Source organism: Nothoprocta perdicaria, unplaced genomic scaffold (assembly GCF_003342845.1).
Source record: "Nothoprocta perdicaria isolate Ctin4 unplaced genomic scaffold, notPer1 scaffold_296, whole genome shotgun sequence".
NCBI lineage: Eukaryota > Metazoa > Chordata > Aves > Tinamiformes > Tinamidae > Nothoprocta > Nothoprocta perdicaria.
Window position 1 is genome coordinate 374593 of NW_020455528.1, and position 25049 is coordinate 399641.

General features: G+C 39.1%; 1 protein-coding gene across 1 annotated transcript in view; it reads right to left on the reverse strand.

Moving 5' to 3' along the window:
• The window catches only part of SLC35F1 (solute carrier family 35 member F1), a 227099-nt gene that overhangs the window by 50506 nt on the left and 151544 nt on the right, over window positions 1–25049 (reverse strand). The window contains exon 3 of the mRNA XM_026041850.1: window positions 2311–2438. Within this exon, the coding sequence (XP_025897635.1) occupies window positions 2311–2438 (128 nt within the window). The remainder of the gene's footprint in view (window positions 1–2310; window positions 2439–25049) is intronic.

Consider the following 25049-nt stretch of genomic DNA (forward strand, 5'->3'; position numbering starts at 1 on the left):
CTTGGTGCAAATTCTAAATAATTCTAAAATTCTAAGATAAAATCCCTTCGAATCTACTGTGAGGGACTAGTTTCCCAGCTAGGGCATATATACATACTCCCACATTTTCAGTTGCAGTTGTGCTGCTGCGTGGTAGGTAGCAATGGCTTTTCTGTCTCAGTTCTGAAAGTGCTTGGAATGCTTGGGAATATTTATGGCCTCATATGTTGTGCTCCTGCAGGATGAGGTCTTTTGGAAAGAATGGTCCTACTTGCTTAAGAACTCAGATGTTAGGAACATTTTTCTTTCTTTCTTTTTTTTTTTTTTTTTTTTTTTTTTTTTTTTTTTTTTTAGTTTCTTCAGTGTTCATTTTATGCTTTTACGAACTTTCAACAAAGTTGATTAAGACTCGATAATCAAATAAATTATGGGGGTTATGTTTCCCCTTTGTGAAATGAAGTGTTGTTTGGCTGCAGTTCACAAAATGTGTCATTTGATGCAACATCTTAAAGCATTACCTCATAATCCTCCCATTTTGAATCATCCCCTATCTTGGGGCTTGTCTACACTTTGAAGTTCATTCAAGTGATGTCACAAAGTGAATTTAAAGTGCAATAGATAGTCCTGAATCACTCCCCATGAATCTAAGCAATCCACGACAACTATGGGAGAAGGAGACACTGTATTGCTCTCTCCTGGCAAAAGCCCTGACGGCATTTGAGCTTGTACTTCTCTCTGTCGAGCCTCAGGAGGAGAACTGAATTCTTGTAATCTTTACGTGGAAGAGGTCTAAAAAGGATATTAAGCTGTCTGTGTCCATGACAGTTCTCCTAATCCACCTTTCCTCTCCCCTCAGTCTAAAAGAAGACTGTGGCTCATCTCAGTGAGCAAATTCTGGGCTCGGTAATGGGCAGTTTGGGCAAATGGGTAGTTTTTGATCGCTCTCAAATAAAGGTTGTGGTGGAGAAGCAGAAGGTTTTGCATTGTCTTCAGGAATAGATGTTATGCAGATCTGTCCAAATTAACCTTTACCTCATGCTTGATGGTAACTTTGGGAGATGGAAATTTAATGACCTGGATTGTTCCTCACAGCCCACTGTTCTACCTACCTTGAGTGCACGCACAAAGGCAGCCGTTGTGCTTTTGTTTTTCCCTTGGAAGCCTTTTAGTAACTATAAAATTATACAGTATCAGGTTTAGGTGGATTTGTGCTTTACTTTAGACCAAGTAATCTCATTTTGGAAAGCGTTAGGAGTAATTTAAAACTGTCTAGGCACATTTCAAAGATTTTTCAAACTGATTCTGATGGGAGAGACACTTGCAGTTTCTCATATTGATGGTGCATATTTAACACAATCTTTAGATTCAGACTCCTCAAATTCACAGTTCTCCATTCTCCTTGCTTCTTATTCAGCAACAGATATGCTCAATGTTTTCCAGTATCACTTGCGCAACAGTGGAAGAGATATATTCCTAATTAGCTTTGGTTTTGCAGAACATTAACTGCTGCGTTTATTTTACTAGCTCTAAAGCCAATTCTAGGCAAATAAGATGTAAAATACAATTAAGACTATCAACTGTTGCCTGCTTAGTTAGAGATAATGTGCAAAGGGAATGTGTTTGTTTCAGAAGAAGTAGCAATGAGGTATGTAATGATTTCCCACAATACATAATTTCCATGCTCTTAAAATGTTTTGATTATTTAATTCTCTACTGAAATGGGGAGAAACTTCATTCTTTGATGTCTGCATGTAAAATATACAGGTTAGATCTTTGGAGAAATGGCTACCATTGCTTTTGTTTATAGTTTTTGCTCTTTTTTTTTTTGTTTTTAAGGGGAGAGTACACCATTCGGCAGTTGCAATTAAGCTGCAACATAATACTGCTAGTACTGAAGCATTCTTCATTATAAATAATTACATTCATTTGATTTAACTGACAAGTTTTGCACTCAGATCTAAATACAGAATGCTGCAAGAAATGCTTGTATTTTTCCAAGTACAATATAAAATCAGAGAAACATTTCAGCCCACCTGAAAACATTTCATTAAGGGACCAAATTAAATAGATAAGGTCAAAAATGTGATTATGTATTGTTTAGTATAGGCAAAGAAAACAGAAGTGAGAATGTTTTTGCACAGTTTGGAAAACATTACAGAGAAACTATTCCTGTGTGAAAACACCGTCTTATGAGACTGCACTGAAAAATACAGAGCAGGCACAGGAAGAAACTCGGTGCCAGGCCCTGCTCCACTAAAATAAATGGGAGTTGTCCCACTGCCCACACACTGCTTCTTATCTTATCCCAAAGGTGAAAGGTGGTATCCTTACCTGTACACTAGTAAGAGTGGTGTATTGATATGCTTTGACTACCAGGTAATTGGCTTCTATATCTATTATCCCCAGGATCATGTACTTCCACCATCTCCTTTTCAAAATTGCCAGCAAGTTTTCTTCTCCTGTGGTAACAAACAACAGAAAGAATTACATAAAAGACAGATGGAAACAACAGAAAGAATTACGTATGCACAAAAATCTTGCAGGTCATGAGAAATTATCTAGAAGATGTCTTGCATTTACAAAAGACAGTTGAAAATGTATACGTATAACAAGGGGCTCTGCAAGGAGATGAAAAATAACACATCTTATTTGTCTTGCATATATGAAAATAGACAACTTAAAATAGCCAACAAAGCAGTGTGTGCTGGCCAAATTGTCATTTCACTTGAATCTTAAAAAAAAAAAAAAAAAGACAAATCCGGGAAAAAAAGTGCAGCTTGGGCAGATTTTAAATCTGTTAAAATATTTTAAATGTGTTCTTAGTTTTACTAACACAAAACACGGCTTAGTTTTACACACAAAAGACAATAGAGAATATATAGAGCTGTTCATCCACACACTTATTCTTCCTCTACATACTGGTAAATATATGTTATAAATGCTGCAAGAGGTTCTTGAGAAGAAGTGAGAGACTACTGGAATTTGTAAGCATGATGGACTATCAGGACAGTAACAGTATAACCTTTGGGAAGATTACAGTGTTCACAGATAGTAATTATGATCTTAAAGGCTCAAAATACCAGACTCGTTTCAAGAAAGGTTGCACTGGGACAAACAGATTTTGCATGGCAGGTTGCACTGTCCCCAGAAAGCACCTCAGGAGGAGACAGACTTGCCCTACAGTGTCTTCGATAGGGACACTGTCAATCACCTGGGGCTTAATCTGCACCAGGTGAAGCCTGTCAGTACAACCTGCCTGCAGATCCAAGCCACAGCTTTCAGAAGGTCAAAGCACTCCTCATGTGGGGCTGGGAATTACTAGTAATGTAGGCTGAATTTTAATGATCCTGAGAGTTAGAAAAATATTCTACTGTTTTAAAATCTGTTTGTGTCGCTGCAGCCTTTCTAAGCATCTATGATGATCAAAATGAGTGATAAAAGAGAAGAGATGGAGCATTATTGCTAATTAGCACCAAAACTTTTGCTCAGGCTTCCCAGTTCTCCCTCATCGTTTTTTTGTCTTATGGTAAGGGGGTTTATTCTCTGTTTTAAATGGAAAATGGTGATTTTATACTGCCACAACACAAGAAATGCTTGGCTCTGTCTGACAGGACCATCTCAAATCTTCTAAGAAAATGCAGTTGCAGAAAACTTGATAATTACTTCAGAAGTTTATCCAAAATTGTAGACATCAAATCTTGGCTTCACTGAGTACTTACCTGAAAAAAATCATCTGACTCATTCGGCACTTGTTCATTAGCAAGTGTTCTAGAGGAACGTAACAACCTCTTTGTTTCAGTGACAATAATGCTTGAGACTGTAAACCATAAATTTAGAGGGGAAAAAAAACCCTTTTCCTTTCTCTTTCTTCATCCCTTTCCTTTCCTTTCCTTTCCTTTCCTTTCCTTTCCTTTCCTTTCCTTTCCTTTCCTTTCCTTTTTTTTCTCCCTCTCTGTAAGCAACACAGAAATAGCAGAAATAAGATAGTAAAGAGGATAATTATATAAAATTCTAAATAAGGATGAGCCAGTACCTTCAACCATATCATTCTTTCCTGTAACCACCATGTCACAGGAGAACTTTCATTATATTCAGTATTTATTAAAAGACATATGAGATTAGATGTCTTAATTCCTCCTAAAATCAGGGTAAAACATGCAGATCACTTCCTGGGTACTGAAAAGATATTTGTAATTTTTATATTACACAGGCCATCCAATATACCTTTAAAAGGTCAACTTCAAACCATTAACACAATAGAAATGCACAGATAATATTTCAGAGTGATTTTTCCTTTTAACTGTAAAAAAAAAAATCAAAGACATCAAGCCATGGTACAGTATAAAACTCTCTGAGTCCCTGCTGCCTCTATTCTGACAGTGAAAATCCCACCTAAATCTGATTTGGTGACAGTAAGCTCTGGATAGTACCAAAAGAGCAGCAGGAAAGCAGCTGAAGGACTTATAGTTGCTTTAGGCTGAATAAGGATGATGGACATAACTCAGGATATCTTTTGGCACCTTTGGTTTGCTACTGCTTTTTACTCCAGTTTTAATCTCCAAGCACAGATCACTGTACTGTTCAGCTGGAGGTGGCCAAAGCCACCTGGCTCTGCACAGCCAAAGGCAATGATGAAGTGAATTTATGCAGACACCAGGCAGCTCTGATGAACACTGGCTTAGCTTCACAGCAAGTCTCTTTGTCTTGCCCACTGGAAACCAGAGCGACGCACAGGCGTTCAGTGGGACAGACATAAAACAGAGAATTTGTTCCTGGAAGAAAAAGGTGTTGTGAAGAAGCTCTATCTTCCTTTTTGGAACTTGTTTTTGCTTCCATTCACATGCTATGTCTCTATTTAGCTTGTCAAAAAGATCTGCTTCTGGGTCCCTCTGTCCTTACTATTATTATTATCTTTTTTTATCTGTACAGATCTAGAATTAGCAAAATTGCCTCAGTTCATCTGAGGATATATTTGAGGGAAAAGTAATGCCTTTTTAGCACATGTTCAGCATTGTTATTTGATTACTGTTCTCTATTTCTTTACTATTGTTGTCACTATTCCTAGAAATAAATGGGAATCTCCTAAACTGGGAGGCTTCCTGGGAGGAATGGTAGGGAAAATGAGATGATCATCTGGAGTGACTGTCAGTCCAATAGTTATACTTTTTACTGCTTCTGCTATTGAAACTAGCAAGCATATTCACAGTACAATCATATTATCAGCCCTTCCCCTCCACATGTTTCCTTGTATCTCGCAAAGGTACTGCTCCAAATATGGTTGATTATTTCTTTAAAGGACAAACTTTTTGTTTGCATTCTCTTCCTTCTCTCACTTTGCACTAGATATTTCAAGACTACCCAGCAAGTATCTGCATGTTATTGCAGCAGAGAGGTCCAAGAAAGACGCTAGGACAGAGCCATGGTTGACTTCGGTAGTAGCCTCTATACATTAGAAAACTATCTCCAATGATTTTTGTAAGTAAGTAACACATCAAAGCCCAGTTTATGGGGAGGATTTTAAGGAGTGTAATGTCTAAACGACTGGATGACTACAGAGAGCTTCTCCCAAGAATATGGCAAGGAAGTGAATTTTTTTAAAATAATGCAAGTTAAGAGTGGACATTGGAATGATGAGGTAATAGAAGAATGGAAATTAAATACTGATATTGAATGAAAGATGATATGTGAGGAAGAGGATGATGAAGATCCTTCTCGGGGCATGTAAGGCACAATGAGAGAAATAAGAGGATGAGAAAAGAGCAGAGCCACAAGCGCTAAGAAGGATAGGATTTGGAGATTCCCCGAAATGACAGCATAGTCAGATGGGTCAAAAGCCATTGACAAAATCAAGGAAGAGTAGGTGGAGTTCCAGTATTGAGATGGGGCTGAAATGAAACCACCATATTTAATGTCACACTTTTGCAAGGGTGACTTGGAAAGGGTAGACAGTGCAAGGCCTGGGCTGCAGGCAGCAGAGGACTTCTGTGCTGTTATCACAGCTGGTACCTCCAGTGAATTCACAGATGACAAGAAGGAAAGATAAGTTAGGCAAGTAAGAGGCCTTAATTTAATTTGAGAAAGGCTAAAATCAGAAGGAGAGAGAATCAAGTGTGCATCCCAAAACCGGAATAAATATCTTCTTTGAAAAGAAACAAATAGAAAAAAGAAAGAATAACCTCCACAATTAAAAACAGAACAAAGGAAAAAAAGACAGTCTTGTTTGTTTGTTCGGTTTCTTTTTGCCTTGATGACAAATAAAGCTAAGTTATTAACTGGTATACTGAGTTTTAAGCAACATGGGACGGAAAGACCAAACGTAGATGTCTACACCTGAAATAGCCCACGAGACATTTTTAAGCATTATTTGCCTGACATTCCAGATGAACTGTTCAGGATGAGATAATAGGTGTTTTGGAAACAAAACAAAACATTTCTTCAAGTGAATGTAAAGGGAGGACAGATTATGTGAGACTGTGTGTTTATGTTATTATCTCAACAGGACTGTGACTAAGGCTCCCAACCAGCCATATAAACAAATAATGAAAGAGAAGGTATGCAGGTAAGCTTAAAGCCAACATTTCCAGAGAGACCCTGGGCACAGTGGTGCATATGCATTCATGTGAATGTGCAGATTAATACTGTTTTTGATAGTGTTAATCTGTTGACAGAGATATCCTTTTGAAAAATAAAACCAAACCCTAACTTCTGTCAGTGCAAGCACAAGTGCAAAGCTTTGGATAAAGCTTTGAATGTGAGGAAATGGGACCTCACATTCAGTCTAATCCAAATCTACTATATGGAGTTAAAACATCTAATATATTAAGAATGCTTTCAGATTCAGAAGTCTAAAACTCTGTTAATACAGAGAAACAAAAGTGCTCTATTTGTCCTTTCTAGAAGGCTAGATTTTTACAGCTTTTATATTCTACTTATTCTGCTTTGAAATACACATTTGACAGCTATATATATTGAGGATCTCTCAATGTTTGAAAAAAACTACAGTTCTGCCTTTGCTGGTTCAAATTAAAAATCAACAAATAAGCTGCTTTGTAGAAGACACAATTTTACATGACATAATAAGGATGTACCCCCTGGGGGGCTACAAAATTAAAAATAAATTAGAGATCAAATTAAAAGAGCTTTAACTGTGCGGTGTCTACCATAAATACCCTTTTCACATTCACCCATACAGCCACAGAGGTGCTGTTAAAAAAAAAAAAAAAAAAGAAAAAAAAAAACAGCCATTTGGTCTGCAAATTCACAGCTATTTGTATATGGCTTTGGGACACAGATAGAATAGCAGCACTTCTATAACAGAAAATAAACATATTACTCGACTTTCATGCTATAATCTCTAACTTTCAAAGCAGCTGCCAGTTTGCTAGGTAGATGAAGGTGCTGTGCTATCCTGCTTTGGAGCACAGCAGATGAGATCTAGATGCATGCAGGGGAAATGCAAGGGAAGGAAGGCTGGTCCCCACGGCCTCTTACATGAGCACCAGAGTTGAGCACTGCATAGCAAAGAGGAAACAAAGCTCTCTGGAGGATTAGACCAGAATTGAGTCATCAACACTTTCTTTGAAAGACATCAGCTTCAAAACGCATTCACAAGAATTGTTTCTTTTCCGTTGTCATATATTACAGGAAGTCTCACAGATACACAGCTTCCCCAGCAATACCATTGCCTCTTTGTGGACTTTGTGGTGAGTCAATCCTGCTGCAGGAAAAGCAAAAGGAAGCAGTCAACTGGGGTAACCCTACGTAGTGGGAATACAGACCTTCTCTGTATCGCTGCATCAAGAGACTCCCATACCCAAGCAATAAAACCTTGCTGGTCCCCTTCCTGCTTCGCTGAGCTCCTGGTTCAGTGGGCCCAAAGCCTGTTGTAGAAGGCTTTTAGCTCTTCAAAAGAGCAGAAAAAAATCTTAAAAGAACTGCCTTCCTTGTCTGAGATTTTGCATTCTTGACACAGGAGGGTTTCTTAGCTCCTCAAACCTTTTGTTTTACTGATGGCCACCTTACCGCAGCATCATTGCCTAAAAGCAATGCACTGCCACCGAATTATTCATGCAATGGAGAAAATGTCTTCTAACAAGAAAAGTTCCTATGATCTTCCACAAAGGACATGAAAAAAGCTGTGTTCACTGTATGGGTGGCTGTTTTAGGCTACATGGCTCTTGTTCTGTGCCATATTTCTGTTGAATCTTTTGAAAAACTAGAGAACATCTGCTCTTTTTGCCTTGATCTCATTGACCTCCTTGATCTCATGCAACCACCTCCGACCTCCTTTCTGCTCCCTCTCCTGCAGCAGGAAAGCTGTGTGAGCCACAGATCCGCAGCCAGTGCGGCAGCTCCGAGATGCTGCTGACAGGAGCTCTTGTGCTCACCGTGTCCAAGCCCCATGCCACCACTGGCAGGGCTGCCTGGTAAACCTGGTCAGAGAACTGCCTGCTAACTAAATTCCTGATTTGCACATCAAGTTTTAGTCCAAAAAGACTTTATACCTGTGAAGTGAGTGAGCAAGGGATTGGGAACCCAGGGGCAGAAGGGACAACTACCCCCTTCTCTGGCAAGAGGCATTGATGCTGCGTTGAAGTAGCCACTGTGGTGGCCTTTGCTGCATGGGTCCTGTTGGTCACTGAGGGACAGCTGCCATGGAATGAATCCAGCATCCGACACCACCACCAAGGATATGGATCCACACTCTACAAAGAGGATTCAGGTTTTCCTCTAACAGGTACTGAAGCAAATCTGCAACAGATGGAGCTGCTGAGGTGAAATGTTATTACAGTATAAAAGCTAGTACATAACCCTAAAGAGGAGAAGAGCTAGGGAATATGTTTTGACTTCCTTATGAAGTAAACCTTATTTACCAGTCATCATCAACAGCATTTTCAGTGTTAAATGACCTCTATTCATTTTTAACAGTTAACTGTTAACCTATCAAGGTTACGTTGCCTGCTTTAGTTCTCTGATGTTCGAACATTTACCTAAAGTTTTTTCCAGTGCCCGTACTATTTATTTGGCTAGCACTTCAGAAAATTATTGTTTAGATCTTGGGATATAATAGGAGTAACAGAAACTGAGGGTAAGATCCGTACCCTTTCTGTCTGCTACTGTTGTCAATTTTCATCTCCCTCCTTTCCGGGACATGCTTAGCTTTTTAACATGACAAGTTTTCCAGTTACTAAATACAAAGTCATGTTAAGTGTTTAGGGCTGCTATTTGTTTTTAGAGATTTTGCAAATTATTCTGGAGAGATTTTGGTTGCCTCAGAAAGACATACAGAGAATTGGCATCTGTTTTGGTTAGGGTAAATTCTAATAGATGAAGTTAAATCTAGAAATTTGAACATTTTTTTTTCTGAAAAGAAAAAGAAATATCTGATGCCTTGATATTGATCCATCCCTGGCTCTACAGTTAGATCTCCTAACCTTAAATATTTTCTTATTTCATGAGACTACCCATCATACCATTTATTTTTAAAGCAGCACAACTAGAATTCAATAATAAAATAATGGTTTTGCTGATGCCTCACTTTCTCAGTAGCTGTCTGCCCACTAGATTACATAGAGTTTTTCCTTATGTGGCAGACATCAGGCTGCATGCTATTACCATGCATTACTGTTAGAAATGACCTGTGGTGGGAACCATATAAACCCTGATGGACAGTTTTGGGAGAAAAAAAAAAAAAAAAAAAAAGAGCCTCTAGACTCTCAGCCCTTTAAAATGTCAAGATAAAGACCACTTAAGTGTTTCTAGAACATTTTTTTTTCATTTTAATTGTTTTATTACCTAGTTCCTAACTTAGGAATGCTACCTTTCTTCTGATGGTAGATGGCATCAGGGGAGAAACACGGGCACCTGTGTAACACACAGAGGGACACAGGAAGAAACAGGAGCCTGTGCTGAAACCTGGGATTTAACTATGCTATTATGACTTTAAGTGCAAAACTTTCAAAACTGATTTCTGATCTATTTATTGCACTCAGATTTAGGTAAATTCTTAGTTAACACCACAGTCTGCCAAGTTGCAGGGTTAAATCTGCCTGACTGTTGCGAAAAAGGATTTCAAAAAATTATATCCCTTTTTACTGTAAGCTCCGTAGTCAGGCACTTTTCCATCATTCAGCCTAGTTTATTTGGTGTGAAGTTACTCAGAGTCCTGAAAAGATAGATTTTCATAAGAAAAAAAAACCCACTAATTTTCAAACATACCAAATTATTAGTAAAAAATATCAGTATATATCCTACATACCATCATTTATAATGCATAATTTGCATAATAATGCATAATTTGCATGGACAGTCTGTCCTCCTGGATGATCTTTAGCATGTTAATCATATTTACAAGACTTACTTGAACACTCGCTCCTGCTTAAAAGACATGGTTACTGATTCAATTGCTAAGGCAGAAAAAAAAAGTCAGGATGTACAGGTCTTTCTTCATTTTCTTTCTTTCATCAACCTATTGTGAAAAGCTGGTCCATCCACCTACCCATTCTGTGATATTATTTCTCCCAGCAGTGAGATATGAATAATAAATTATCCACTTATTATTCTTGATTCCAATGAAGTTGATTCCTCAAAGCATGAGATCTGCCTGAGATAATAAGAAAAAGGACATGGTGCAAAGTGCCATTATTAGTAATGACCCATAGATAAAACAGATCCAATGGAAGCTGAATTTTTAGACTTGTCTTTAAGAGAATAAGGAAATCTAGGAGTGCATATCCTTAACTTTTGGGTCCAATGACTGAGTTAAAATCTAAAATGACACAGTCAGGGACTATAAGGATATTAGTTCCTACTGGTTTAATGTGAGTGGGTAACTGAGCAGAAAAGAGAACCCCTAACAATGTCTCCACTGAGAAAAGGCTGCAAACTCATTAGAACAGAAGCTACACTGGAAGCTGCATCTTCCTTGGTATGAGCTCATTTTGCCCTGAAACATAAATCCATGCAAGATCCAGTCGTCCTGGATCTGGGTCTCCCAGAGCTGCTCACTACTAGCACATTATGCAAGGAGTATCTAACAGTACTCCAGTGCAGTAATAACAGGGGCAGTATCTAACATGTAAGTTAGGCAGTATCTAACAGTAAGCAGAAAAGACAAACTACTTTCACAGAGCAGGGAACCTAAATATACATATTAAAATCTGTCTGATGATGTGTGCTAAAAGGATAATAGCATTAGAATCATAGAATCCTTAAGGTTGGAAGGGATCTCCAGACGCAGGGACACCCAGAGCACGTGGCACAGGGCTGCATCCAAGCGGGTTTTGAAGATCTCCAGAGAAGGAGATTTCACCATCTCTCTGGGCAGCCTGTTCCAGGGCTAGGATACACAAAACAAAACAAAAGCAATAAGCTTTGGTAGGTTAACAGCTGAAAAAGGAATGTCGTCTTTTGTTATATGAGCGCTCTGGGTACATACTCACTCTGGTATTGACAGGTGTTGTTGGGTTAACAACAGTGCTGGGGTGTTTTAAAGTAAAATAAGACGGGAAGTTGATGTCACGAAATCACAGTTGGCAGAATTAAGACTATCTGGTGTCAAATGTGTGAACTGAAAATGTATAGGATGCTAATACCCAACACTATTTGATGTCATTGTCCTGAGCCAACGGGTCAATTGAAGAGTCCAAAATACATTACAGATGGATGGTTTCAAGATTAGTATGACTTTATGGAAGCTCAGTTATCTCTTGAGGTATTTCAGTATCCATCTGTGTTAAAATGTTGCAACTACACACTGATTCCTCTTGGAATATCTATTTGCTCTAGCAAAAAGTGGGAAAAGCTAATAGAAACATCTCCCTTCTGGGACTGTAATCACATCAGTGCTAGTGAAGTGGAATATGGTTTACTAAACCTCCACTTTAAATATTAAATATTAAATATTAACCCTCCAGGAATACAGAACGTCTAGGGATCCAGCAATGTGTCATCATCAGTAGCCTCATACCATGATAAGTACAGATTATTCAGGAAACAATTGCAGATCATGCATGAAACAGGAAAAGTAAGAAATGTCATTTGTTCAAAGCAATTGTCCAGCTAATCTGTGATTCCTCCTTTCTTCAGTGGGAACAGCAGCAGATGCTTAAGGAAATCACACAATATACCAAACCATTTTGGCTTCTTCACTCATGGTCACAACATGATTTCATTGTCTCATGCAAGGCAGAAATTCCAAAACATGCACAAGTGAATGCAACTAAAACCAGAGAAATATGTAGACACAAGCACACAGAAACATCTGAAACGCAAGAGCTCTGAATTACATCCACAGCTGCTGCACACTTATTTCATGGTGCTTTCAGGATTCATACTCACCAGAAGTCTTTGTTATGACTATAATGACCAACGGTACTTTAAAATATTGCCCATATGCTATGTAGCATGATCATGTGCTGAACATTGCCAAAAGCATAAAGAGTCTCCGACCCATGCTGATTAATTGATGTACGGCATATCACTAGAACACATCACATAGCCACCTAGTCACATATGTAATTGGGCCTATATGTCTATGCACTTAGGCAAAAGTCTTTGGAGCAGGTGATGTTTTGTAGTAAGCATCTGTAGTATACCTAAAACAGTGGGGTTTGATGGGTCTTCCAGAAATTTAATGACCTTGGAGACTGCTAAAATATTGAAGATGGTCTTTGAACGCCTTCCCTCCTGGACAGTCACTGCTACCTATGCAGACCGCAAAGGGCTTGTAAAACTTGGGATTTCCAAGCATAGGGAAAGAGATAATGAGAAATAACGGAGAAGAAAGCATTTGTGGGTGGACTTCAGAGAAAGTCATTTCTTGCATGTTACACACACTATACAGCTCTGTGCACAAGCATGGCAACGCAGCTCAAATACGGCTGTGCTGCAAAAACGGCAAATCAAAATGGAAGATTTCTAGACCATCACCTGCAGCACGATTTCACTGGATAATTTAACTGCAGTTTCTATAGGAATGTCTGCACACACTGTCTCAACATGCTGTGGCAGTGTCTCCTTCAGGACACCTACTGCAACAGGAGCCTTGTGATGCAGTTTTTCTGCCAGTGTAGGAGACCCAACACAAACCAGGTCAACAAGAGCATCCCTCTGTTTGAATGGCCATCTCCACAGGGGTGTTACCTGCACATGATTCATGCACTTCTGCATGGGTTACACACTTCTTACACCTAAGTTGACATAACTAGGCTGGAAAAAGTCTGAAGTGGAATCGAGTCCGTGGCATTTCCGACAAGAGAAATATAAATTTCCTATGATTCAAACTCTGTTACAAGACAACTCATAGCCTCATGAAAAACCCTAACACATGTATATTCAGAGATCAGCACATTCATTATCTGTTGCTGTTTTTCACAAGGAAATTACTGGGACTAGCATATGAACACGAGGATGCCCAGAAAGGTAGGGAGCTGAATGTGCAGCTGAAATACAACTTAGACACTCCATGCTCTAGAAACTTGGATACTTCAGACAGAACATTAAATGTTCATTAAATGCTCACTAGGTAATAGCTGAGCTTCAGTAAATTGGTCAAAGTGGCTGTGTAGCAGGGACTGAAACTCACCTAGTCTTGCTCTTGAGCAAAATAATGCCTGGCATACAGAATGATAACTAAGATCTACAGAAAAAAGAAATCTTGTGTCCCTGTGTAGTACAGTCTTAAGCTGTTCTACAAAATTCTGTAAAAAGTGAAATCTAATTATTGCAGCTGTGCAACTGAAATAATGCAAAGATTGAGAATGAGGCAGATTAGCAGTTAGCTGCTACACTGACAAGTAAGAAGTCTGCAGCCCATCAAAAGTCTGACAAAAATTACCTGCAGAGTGGGATGCAGAAGACAGGATATGTTCATTCAATGTTGTTATAGAATTGCTATAGAATAGCATGTGCTACTATAGGTGCTTCCCAGAATGGTGCGTTTGGGTCTGCGGAGGCCCAGGAGAGCCAAGAGCTCTGGCAATGCAAGAGGACTCAGCAGGGGAGGCAGCCTCTATAAGAAGTGGCCAATACGCAGACTTTGCCTTCAGCATGAATGCATGAAGGCTGGATTAAGATTCACTGTGAAATCATCAGCACTCACTGTTGGTCATCTCTGAAGCTCTAAAGTTATAGAAATCTGTTTCTGTAAATTCTGTTGTAAAACGTGATCCTGCATTATCTGGCAATCAGCAGGGCACACCAAAAGTTGCATGCTTTCTGTCCACCTCCACCAAGAACTTGAGATGTGTGTCTGAGTGCACTGCTGAGAGTTACAGCGACCTGACACAGCAGTTACCAACAGTGACTGTCTCTTGTTCTCAGCCGAGTGCCACAACACTCAAAAACCTAGAGCAATAAAAAAGCAGGAATCCTGTCAGCTGGCAACCTTTTTACAGAAAGGTGCTTCCTTTACACATCCTGATTTATAAGCAAAGTGCTGAATGCCTCACTGGCATTTATCTTACCATGTTGCCTTTGTGCAGCAACAGTAATTGACACTGTAGCCTTTCTACAATGCTGGAAAATAACACGCACTTAAAAATATGCCAAATTGCTTTTTAATACAGGAAATATTAACACATTAGACAGATATTCTAACTGATAGCTGCAAGTTGAAGTTCTATAATATGAAACTTTAGGGTTACAGAAGTAGGAATTGTATCATGTGCAAATAATATCAAAGATGAAACTGCACCAGCTGATCAGTAATCCAGCCACTAACACATGAATTATGATCATGTGCCACGATTACAAGATGCCCTTTTGCACATCCAGATGGTTACAGCTACCCTAGCACCAACAACAAAACCTTTACCATCTTGTCATCAATCATTTTGTTCGGTAGCACATTTTCATACGTTCATAAGTATCAAATTCAGACATTATTGCTAGGTACTCTCTGACAATTTTATTAATCGTCAGGTGTAACTGGTAAGCAAAGGAGTCATATAGGAGTCAAAGGAGTCACTAATAGAGCACTGAGGGTTACAAGCAGCAGAGACAGAGAATTTGGGTATTCTATTAATGCGGGGGTCATCAAACATTGAGCAATGCATCAGTACAATGCTTTGAGAAAAGGAAGCCATCCCAAAAGCAGGGGTCACCTTACAAATTTTCTCTCTCTCAGAAAACTCATCAACACAGAGAGAATGAAAGTATATCACACAAAATTGGGCAGTCAGAAAGCAGTCGATGTGAGCACCAGCAGAGAGACTCAAGCAGTCTCTGTGACCCTCTCACAGGAAAGATGCTACCTCAGTTTCAGTGTGGAAGACTCAAACTTCATAAAGGTGATGATGGGTAAATAAGAAACCTGTTTGCCAGCATTAGTAAAACAGCCCCAGACAGAGAAGTGGTACAGTAAACTAGAGTAAACTCAGGAAAATCAGTATTTTTTTCCCCATAAAATACTGACTAGCAGTCAGCATCAAGAAAGCTTCAAGCAGATCCGATGAATTTGATCCTTCTGCATGTTCACACAGTTGTGGGTTGGTATCTGCAAGTACTGGGTTGAGCTTTTCTAGTGAGGATGTCCCATGGGGAAATGGAAATTTGATGGATGTTAAGTACACTGTGCTAATCAGACAGTGAGGGAAGAAGAGAATGAAGCTAGTACTTGGACATAAATACACTGCTTGGACATAGGCATTCCACTGCTAAAATCATACATGCAGTATCTCCATAGAAAATGTATTATACTACCTTATTAATGGTAACATTTTTTAGCCAAGAACTCTACAACTTTAAAACAGGCAAGACTTACACTTTCTGGGATTCAGATCTCTGAATCAGTTTCACCAGTCAAGATGTCATAAAATTTTCTTAGAAGGAATTAATGTTTTAGCAAAACTGAACAGTATCTCCTACACAGAGAAAATGTAAAAATGTTTGCTTCAGAAATCCCACAAATTTGTTTTCTAAGTTTGAGATTTCATTTTGACTTTTGATTAATGATTTATTTCTTTTTTTTATGATTTATATACATTTTAATTATAAATAGCAGATCAAGAGTAGTAATATAGACTGAAAGACTGATACTAATGATGCAAAATCTATCATAGTAGTTGAAATACTATCACAGAATGTATACAGACCTTGACCTTGAAAAGAAGATAATCTGTCTTTAAGAGTTATGAAAATTAACTATATGAAAATGAACTAAATGAAATAAAATAATATTAAAACTATTTTGTCATACTGTGACATCTTACGTCATGATATATGGAATTTATTCTGTGATGTGGCTTTTATGCTCTCAGCTCTTGCTTCAAACCTTCTGCCTTAGAGTGTGCAGTCCTACTTCAGTGGAGAGGAATAGGACAGATGGCTTAACCTGGATGGAAAGAATACCAGCCACCTACAAAACTATTTTGTATCTTTATCTATTGTATGCATAGTGTTGGATAAACATTAAGACTAGATACTGGAAAGGATTCCATCTTGAATGGAATCCACCTTTGAAAGAGGGTTTGATATCAATTGATTCTTGCAATCAGAATATTTTGACGCTTTTTTCCCTCCTCTCTTTTTCCCTCTTCTCTCTCTTATAGCTTGCAGCAGCAATGTGTTTTGAATATCCCACAGCTTTGGAAACACTGACCTTGAAGATATTAGACCTCCAGCCCCAGAACTGTTTGGTCTATTATCACCTAACAAAGACAAATAGAGGCTGAACTGGAAAACATCCCAGGCCATGTTTACCCACTGGGATTCACACCTATGTATGGGCCAATTTAGCAGCTTGATACAGGAGTTCCTATGGAAAAGTGTTCATCTGAAACCCCATGAACACTAGTGATCCGCTTGTTGTCTATGAGTCGCCTGGATTAGGCAGGTGAGCTCATGCTGTGGACATCACTGGTGTTCATGGATACTAAACACAGTGGTTTAGGGTCTGGAAATTTATTCCATAGAAAAAGACAACATTGCTCTAGACATGTCATTGACATTCACCTCTGCCTTCCAGGTAAATGATCTAGCAACCATGTAGAAGACAATTAACAGTTTATCTTTCAGCTTTATGGAAAACAAACTTATTTAAAAAATATTCTAATTATTGTAAAACATCATTGTAAGATGCACACTTGTGCATATGTAATGAAGATTGAGTGAAAAGTAACAGGACATTTATCTAGTTAATTCTGCAGAATTAAAATGCCAGCTCGTACTGAATAAATATATACAGAAAAACAGTGTAGAATATTGCCTGGGCAGGAGTGTTAAGTATTTTAATTGCTACTAGTCTGCAGTGCCATTTGTGCTACCAAGAAGTGACTTCTGGCCTTCTGCAGGGCACTGCACTAATTTATCGGATTTTTATGACCATGACAATGCCACTAATGTCTCCTCCCTCTATTTCAGGAGTGTGAGCTCTAACAGTTGCACTGGGAATAGTGGGATAGTGCTGCCAGGCATGAGTGCCTGGATAGAAAAGCAGATAGTGGCAGCAGAGTGGGCTTCAATAGAAAGATTGCCCTCAGAGAAAAGCATAAGATCAGTCAAGTATGCAGCTAACACAGGAAGCCACGTGTTTTCAAGTATCATCACTCTTTTACCTGGGAATAACTGGAAGGTAGAGATTAATTGCGAATACATACAACCAACCATGACAATATCATTTCCTCACTACAATTTTCCACTTACAGCACCTTTGGCAATCCAGCTAAAGATCGTCAGGCAATTTTCCCAAAGCTTTTAATATCATTAAGAGAAATACCAAAATTAATGATATTTATATCTCTGTAAAAAAAACACACTTAAAACTTCTCGAGGCAGGAGCAAGCCCTTCTCCAAAGGGTTTCACATGCAGAAGTAACCAACACATTGCCCTCGACACCAAAAGCACAATGTTTTTTACCACAGAATTTGTATGAGAATGTGTTTTAACAGCATATTGTGATAACTCAGCATTCATTTGTTACTGCATTTACAAAAGCCTTAGCCCTACTTCCCTGAGTTACTCTGACGCAAACTATTATGCATCTGAGTAGTAGCTTACCAAGTGATTTTGCAGGTGCATGGCTGAATAAGTCAAGGCAAGGGTAAAAATCATTAAATTACCTTTTTTTGTTGTCCTGATATCACTATTTAATTGCTCTGGGTAAACACATACGGCACACCGTAGTAACATGTATGTTATTGTATGGGGATAAACCGGGAAGGATGGACCATACCCCAAACCTAAGACAGAGGACTCTTAAGCTTAGTGCTCTTAACCTAGCATTCACAGATGTATGAAGGGAGTGGACTTTCCATGCACCTTTTTCCTGTTTATCCCTCCCATGGGGAAACTGAGGCCCAATTTGTTGTTGAAGATAAAAATGAATCTAGGAGAAAACACGTGATTTTCTGTAATTGCTTTTTCCTTAGCAATCAAGAATTAAAAATTAAAATAAAATGAAAAACATTCAGACTTACACACTAAAAAAGGCAAGCAAATGTGTCCAGCCTTTCTGCATCTGCTACGCTTGGCTTTCCACTCTTCATTCCAGAAAATCACCATCCCAAATGTCACTTGTCTGTGCTGGTTCTCACAGACGGCAAACCTTATGTTACATTCCCAGTGTCCACACATTTCTGCAGTTTCTAAATAGCTGGCTCCACAGAACTGCTGTTTGCCAGATTTTGGTTCTTTTCCAGCTCTGAAAGGCAGAGGGTAGGAGATGTCCTGCTGCTTCTCTCCTTTCATTTAGAAAATGGAGAGATTGTCTGGCTGCCAACCTGCCAGTGCAAATAAGTCCCCTCTTTAGACCTTATCAGATGAATCCTAATGCAAAAACTTTATACATATGAATTGCTTCCCAAGAAACACCCAACCCTGTTCAGCACAAATACAGAAAAGAACAAAATAAAGGAAATGAAAAAGTAAAGAACCTGCACTGAAGGGTCACATCAGAGGAACAAAAGTCCACATGACCTCTTTTCCCTTATTTTTATTCCTCTCCTCACAGTTTGCTCGCCAGCATCTACATGCTGCTCACCTAACTGCTGAAGGCTTAGTCACCACAAGCCTCATCAGCATGCAATTAATTATTCCTGTTAATCAAAGCTGAAAGGCTGAAGGAATTGTAATGCCCAGCAGATTGGTAATGGAATGGAGCACTCTCATCAGTGCCAGATGTCTGCTGACAGTCTAGGTGGGCAAAGACCAAAATAACTAATAGCTACCAGATTTTTCAGCAGCCCAGGCAAAATGACTAGATGACATGAGCTGCAGTGCATGGGGGAGGTGGTGTTTATCTTGGAAAATCACCAGCACTGTAAAAGGTAGCTAGGACCATTGGGTATATTAAATCAATATGATTAACTACATTATTAAATATTAATTTAAGATATCAAAAGCTGAGGTTTCCTCTGGCTCAGCCAGAGACATGCGGTGCAAATCTTGTGCAAATCACTCCATTTCAGTTTGCCACAGAACTCCGGTCTGTAAAACTGAGATAATGCTACTACCAACCATTCACCTTTTGCCCATCTTGTCTCTTCAGATGTCACCATCTGTCTCTGCCATTACATAAACAGAGCCTCTTAGAGGCTCGGAGCTCTAGTGGCCACAGTGGTTCAGAGAGGAGGCTCTGAAGGGTCACACAACTTGCACGGGAGCTCAAAGGTCCTAGGTGCTCTTGCTGGTCACAAATGGGAACCAGCTTGTCTAAAAGGGCAAAAGGAAAGACTGGAGTGCATCAGGTGAAAACTGTGTGCCTCAAGGTTACCTGGCTCCAAACACCACTGTGGGATACTTCAAAGAGCTGTTGATACAGGCACAGAAGTGTGTATGTTCTGTTTGAGAATGCACAGCATAAGGGAATAGATGAGTGATAGTGATACAGACCTGTCCAAAACAAAGCACGTAGAACCAAATATGTCTATTGCAGGGAAAGGAGTCTTAAGGGCAAGGGAGAAGCAACAAGTGCTAGATTTATTGATTTCAGACAGGCTTTTGACTGTATGACTACTCCATCCAGGTCTCTTCCAGCTTCTGCTTTTGACAATACTGTAACGAGCAGGGCCAGAAAAGCAATGAGAAAAAGGGAGACAATTCTGCTTCCTTTTACAGCCACTACAAATTTCTCAGAGTTCAGACTACCCACCTTCACTCAATTTGTATTTCCTGACTTATACTCCCAGCTTGTCAGTTTGTTCCTTCTTCCTTCAGTATTTCATTATCTTAAAGAAATCTCCTGCAACTATGAGGATGGACTCAGATGATTCACATGTAATAAATACAGGTCTTTTGATCCAAATAGGTATTCTGGGTTTACAATCAAGTGAAACTACCCTCACTACTAAGCATTTGAACCAGAGCACTTTGTAGCAAGACCTGGCCATTAGGTAATGAAACTCAGCAGCTATTAAATGAGTGCCAGCACAGTCCCCATAATTATAATTATGAATGTATTAGGCAGCTTCAGTCAGAACACAGTGATTCTGATTAAGAGTTAAGTGAACAAAATGGTTTAGAACTGATAGGTAATTCGATAACTCGGAAAGAGACTGGTGCATCCTAGTCTGAAAAAGAACAGTTAACGCTGCTGAACCTCTTCAGATTGTTTGGTTCTTGTCAGAGAAGCCAGCCTGAAATAATACTGGATCAAAAACTGTGGAAGCACACATGCACACATCCTGCAGATGAACAAAAAGGGTTTCGAGAAGGGTTAAGAAAGAAAACATTTTTGTGAAAAACAAAAGATAAAAATGAGAATAATGGAAACCAGTAAAAAATGAACACGAATAATTGACAGGAAGGAGTGCATGTCTCAGCTGAGATTATAGATGAGATTGTGCTTGAGTGATCTCCTGGACTAGGGATATCTAAGCACAAAAGGACACAGATGAAAGAGCAAGAAAAATGCATACGAATAAAACACAGAATGGCTCATTCAGCAGAAGTATCTACTTCTGCCCACAGTACTGTAAGTGCTCTTCAAAATAAGCCATACTGAAGCCTAAACTTCTGACTAAACTTACACACATGCTTAAATAGCTTACTGAATCAAGAAGAACTAATGAAATGGAACCCCAAAAAATAAAAACTGAAGGACAGGGAAACTTGATCGAAGACACTGATTGAAGTCTCTCACCTATACTGAAGGCAGATATTAACCCAGGTAACACCCCTGTTAAAATTCTGAGAAAAAAACCCAGAACATAACTGTGTAGAGGGCAACCAGTGTGACAAGTCTGAATTACAATGACTAATGCTATGTCTTCTCTGGGATCAGATTCTCTTAATACTATATAAAAAAAAATCCATTAAAATTCAGCAGCAGGTAAATGTGATTTGTGTTCAGTCTAATCTTATATGGATGGAGGGAAAGAATCTTAGAATTCTTAGAATTCTTATTGCTCTTCTGTATTTTTCTATTTGATCTCCATTCTCCTTTTAAGGCTGGCTTATTGTTGGTGATTTATGCTTAACTTCTTACACTACATTTTATTTGGGTGATAGTTTAATAAATTTTCATTCTGTGATGGGGAAACTGCCCAAGCAGAGGCAACTTTCTGCAAATGCAGAGCAACAACACTTCAACAAGACCCACTGATGGTGTTACGTGTAGTTGTCTGGTAAGGGACCTTATGCCCGCTAGGAGTTTGTGACTTCATGGTCTATTCTTAGACCGCTTCCTATCGGCAGCTCTGTTTGTTAAAACTGGGATTTGATGCTAAACAGAAATAAGCAAGCTGATGTCTGTAATACAATAATTGCCAGCTTGGCATCCACTGGGACTTCATAAATCCGCCTGTAAGAGATCTAAATCATAAAAGAAAGATTAGCTTTCACTACGTTTATCCTAACAAGATAATTTCAATGGCTAATTGTTTTCCATCAAGTTTGCCATAGGCATCACACACAGAATTTATGTCGTATCTTCCAGCCAAGAGTCTCACAAACACATATGGTAAGCTTTGCACACATTATTAACTCTGATCTTCAGGCCAAGGTGGCTAAGAACAAAGCTTTCAGAAATAGCTATTGATGTGGAATACTAAGGCACTCAAAAAATGGGAGCATGAATGCTTTCAGGTCAACGAAAGAAAATTTTGACCACTATTACAAGTAGCTGAAAAAGAGCCTGAGTACAAGATCTGAACTTCAGCCTTAACTGGAAAGTCTCAGTGATTAAATGACCCCATATCCAGTGGGGTCAAACTGTTCCTAGTCCCTCTCGCAGGGAGAATAAACATCCTTTCTTCAGGGGGTCTCTGCAAAGGACATGTGGGAGATCTAGGGCTGCTCTCTCACACAGGTGAAAAAGCAAGAATGAGAAGAAATGTGGTGTGCTACATGAACATGTAATGAGGAGTCTGGTCTTCAGGAGCAGTGGGGACCATGAACTGGGGAAATACTTGAGGTGTAGTCTTCATAGAAAAGTGACTGTCCCTCAGTCTGCAGTGCAAAGGCTGCATCATAAGGATTAAACTCAAGTTTTGTTAAAAAGACATTACATATTTTGTCCTATAACAACAGTAATACTGAAACTGTGCCTCAACAATTCTGCTAATCTGCACTCAGATTCCTTTTCTAGGCTGCAGGGATGTGATACATGGAAGGTGCTCATGCTGGACAATTATAAAATCAGAGGTAACGAATTAGATGCATTTACAAATGCTGCTCCAGACCTTCTGCCAGCCCCTTATACCCTAAAGGTTGAAGATAAATATAAAATCCTCCCTTCTCTATAGAAAATGATATTCTGTATCTACTCACCTGACAGTGATGACACCATGAGCCAGTGTAATCAAACTCCAGAACTAGTCCTGAACCAGTAATCTGAATTATTGCTATTGTCTATTTAGACAAACAACAGAAATAAAGACTGGCTTTGCAACTAGTGGCTAATGTAATAATTCCACAGGTTCTGTTATTCTATTCAGTGTTATGTATCCTTAACCTGGATTGAATTACTCAATAGATTGATTTCATTTAATGGTGTCTGCCAGATAACTACTACCCAGCTCAAACTTCCCCCTGAAGCAGGAATGCTCTATATCAATATTTCATCAGTCCTTCTGTCCATATTGACAGCACACCATCAATTTTATTACTCAAGGTATGATAAAAATGTTTGAAATGAGAGAGAACACTGTAAATACACTGCATTAAACATGAGCAACAAGATCTAGAATACGCTGTGCATTTTTTCCTTCCATCTTGTTATTCCCAACCAGGAATGCAATGAAAGGCCATAGCAAACTTGGACTCATGTGGGACTGCAGTGTTTAACTGGAAGTGGGACTGATTGATTTCCTTCATAACTGTTCTCTGAGGACAGAAAGCCCCAGTTCAACTCTGGCTTTGCACTGAGTGAACCACAAAGAAAACTTAGGCAGGCTAAACATCAATAGCTTCAATCAGACACACATGCACTAAATAAAGGGATTTTTTTTTTCTGTGCAGCCAGAAGAGGAGGGGTCTGATTGGCATTCAGACTGTGCAGCATCTCACTGTGGGAGAGAGGTCTTCTGCAGTCATTACTCTCCTCTGGCGCTTGTTATTGACAGCATTTTCTAGTGACTCTGGCAGAGAATAAAAGTATCCCTCTCGGTAATATCATTCACTTCCCCAGCTTGCTGTTCCCCCTTTCTGTCCTTCATCCAGACATCCAGAGCACATGTGCAGCTGACGCACAGCAATCGTGGTGACCTCCTCTGTGTATGTATAGATGCTAAGAATTGTCTTTGTATGCTGTCATGGGGTTTTTTTTGCTGCCATGGGTTGGCCAGCATTTTGTTCACCAAAGCACGCACTGCTTTGCAACTGCGAGCCCACAGATGGTCAGCTTCTGATGCTGGCACCCAGACCTGTGGTTAGCCTCACAAGTCATTTAGAAAGCACATAGTTAAAACAGATGAAACACCAATGTTCAAATAATGCACGCCTGCTTTTGTTTTCTTAGGGCAGTTTGAGAGAGATTCAATGTTTTTGTGCCATGCATAGGGTTGAAGCAATTTTATTGCAAGAGAAGATTAATGTTACCAAATGCATTTTTAGAAGTTAGCTCTCTAAAACTTGGCAGCTATTTTCACGACTGCTGTACTAGATATAAACACAGATTAAGGAACAGGTTTTAGTCCCACGGCAGACAGGTAGATCCAACACTGATGAACTTTTATAGATTGTCCACATGCAAAGGTGGGATTCATCATCTCCATTCACTTAAAAATCACAATGAGAGTCCCTTTCAGTTATAAGTACAATTAATGTTTGCACAATGCTCTTAGTTTGCTTTCTGCTTTTTAGCGATTATGATCTCATTTTGAAGTATTTTCCCTCTCCATGAAAAGCTAGATGCTTATTTTTCAATGTTAATGGAAACTGATGAACTGGAAATTTTCACTTTAGAATCAGAATTTTCAAATCAAACATGAAAGTGCTAAAAATACCAGAAGCAACAATACTGCAGGGTACAGAGATAGGTCTCCTGGAGCTGCTCTGCTTTACTGCTAGTGACTGCTGGGATGAAGACAAGGAAAATGGACAGCAGCTTTTATGCACACTGCCCTGCTGCTCCAATGTCAATCCAATTGCTGGAGCAGTGTATTCACTCAGGATTTGTTTCAAGGACCTTGAAACACAGATATAAAGCTTTGTTTAATCACAGACACAATTTAAATAAATCAATAGATAAGTAGAGATATCAATAGATAAATAGAGAAGGTCAGTGTATATTCAAGATGCACGCTTGGTCTTTCTTGCAGGTTTCAGTTCAGTCTTCATTAATCCTAGCCCTATTTATATTGTTGTTTCTCCTCCCTTCTCCACTCTTTGTCAGAAATATATTTATATTTCTGAATGTTCATTTCATTTCTACTCTACATTTTTACTAACTAACCTCACATTACTTGTTGTCCACTGACTCCTTGGCCATTCTAGCTAGACTAATATTTTCAGATGACAGTAATCACCTTCAGTGCCTCTGATAAACAGAGCTACAAGGACGTCACTCCTCCTGGAGCTATGATGCTGATCGATTGCTTGCAACAGGTCTGCTATAAACACCAGCAAACTCCAGGTCTCATTTGATGGAAATCATTGTAGCTCAATTAAGGTAAGTAAGTGGTGATTTACA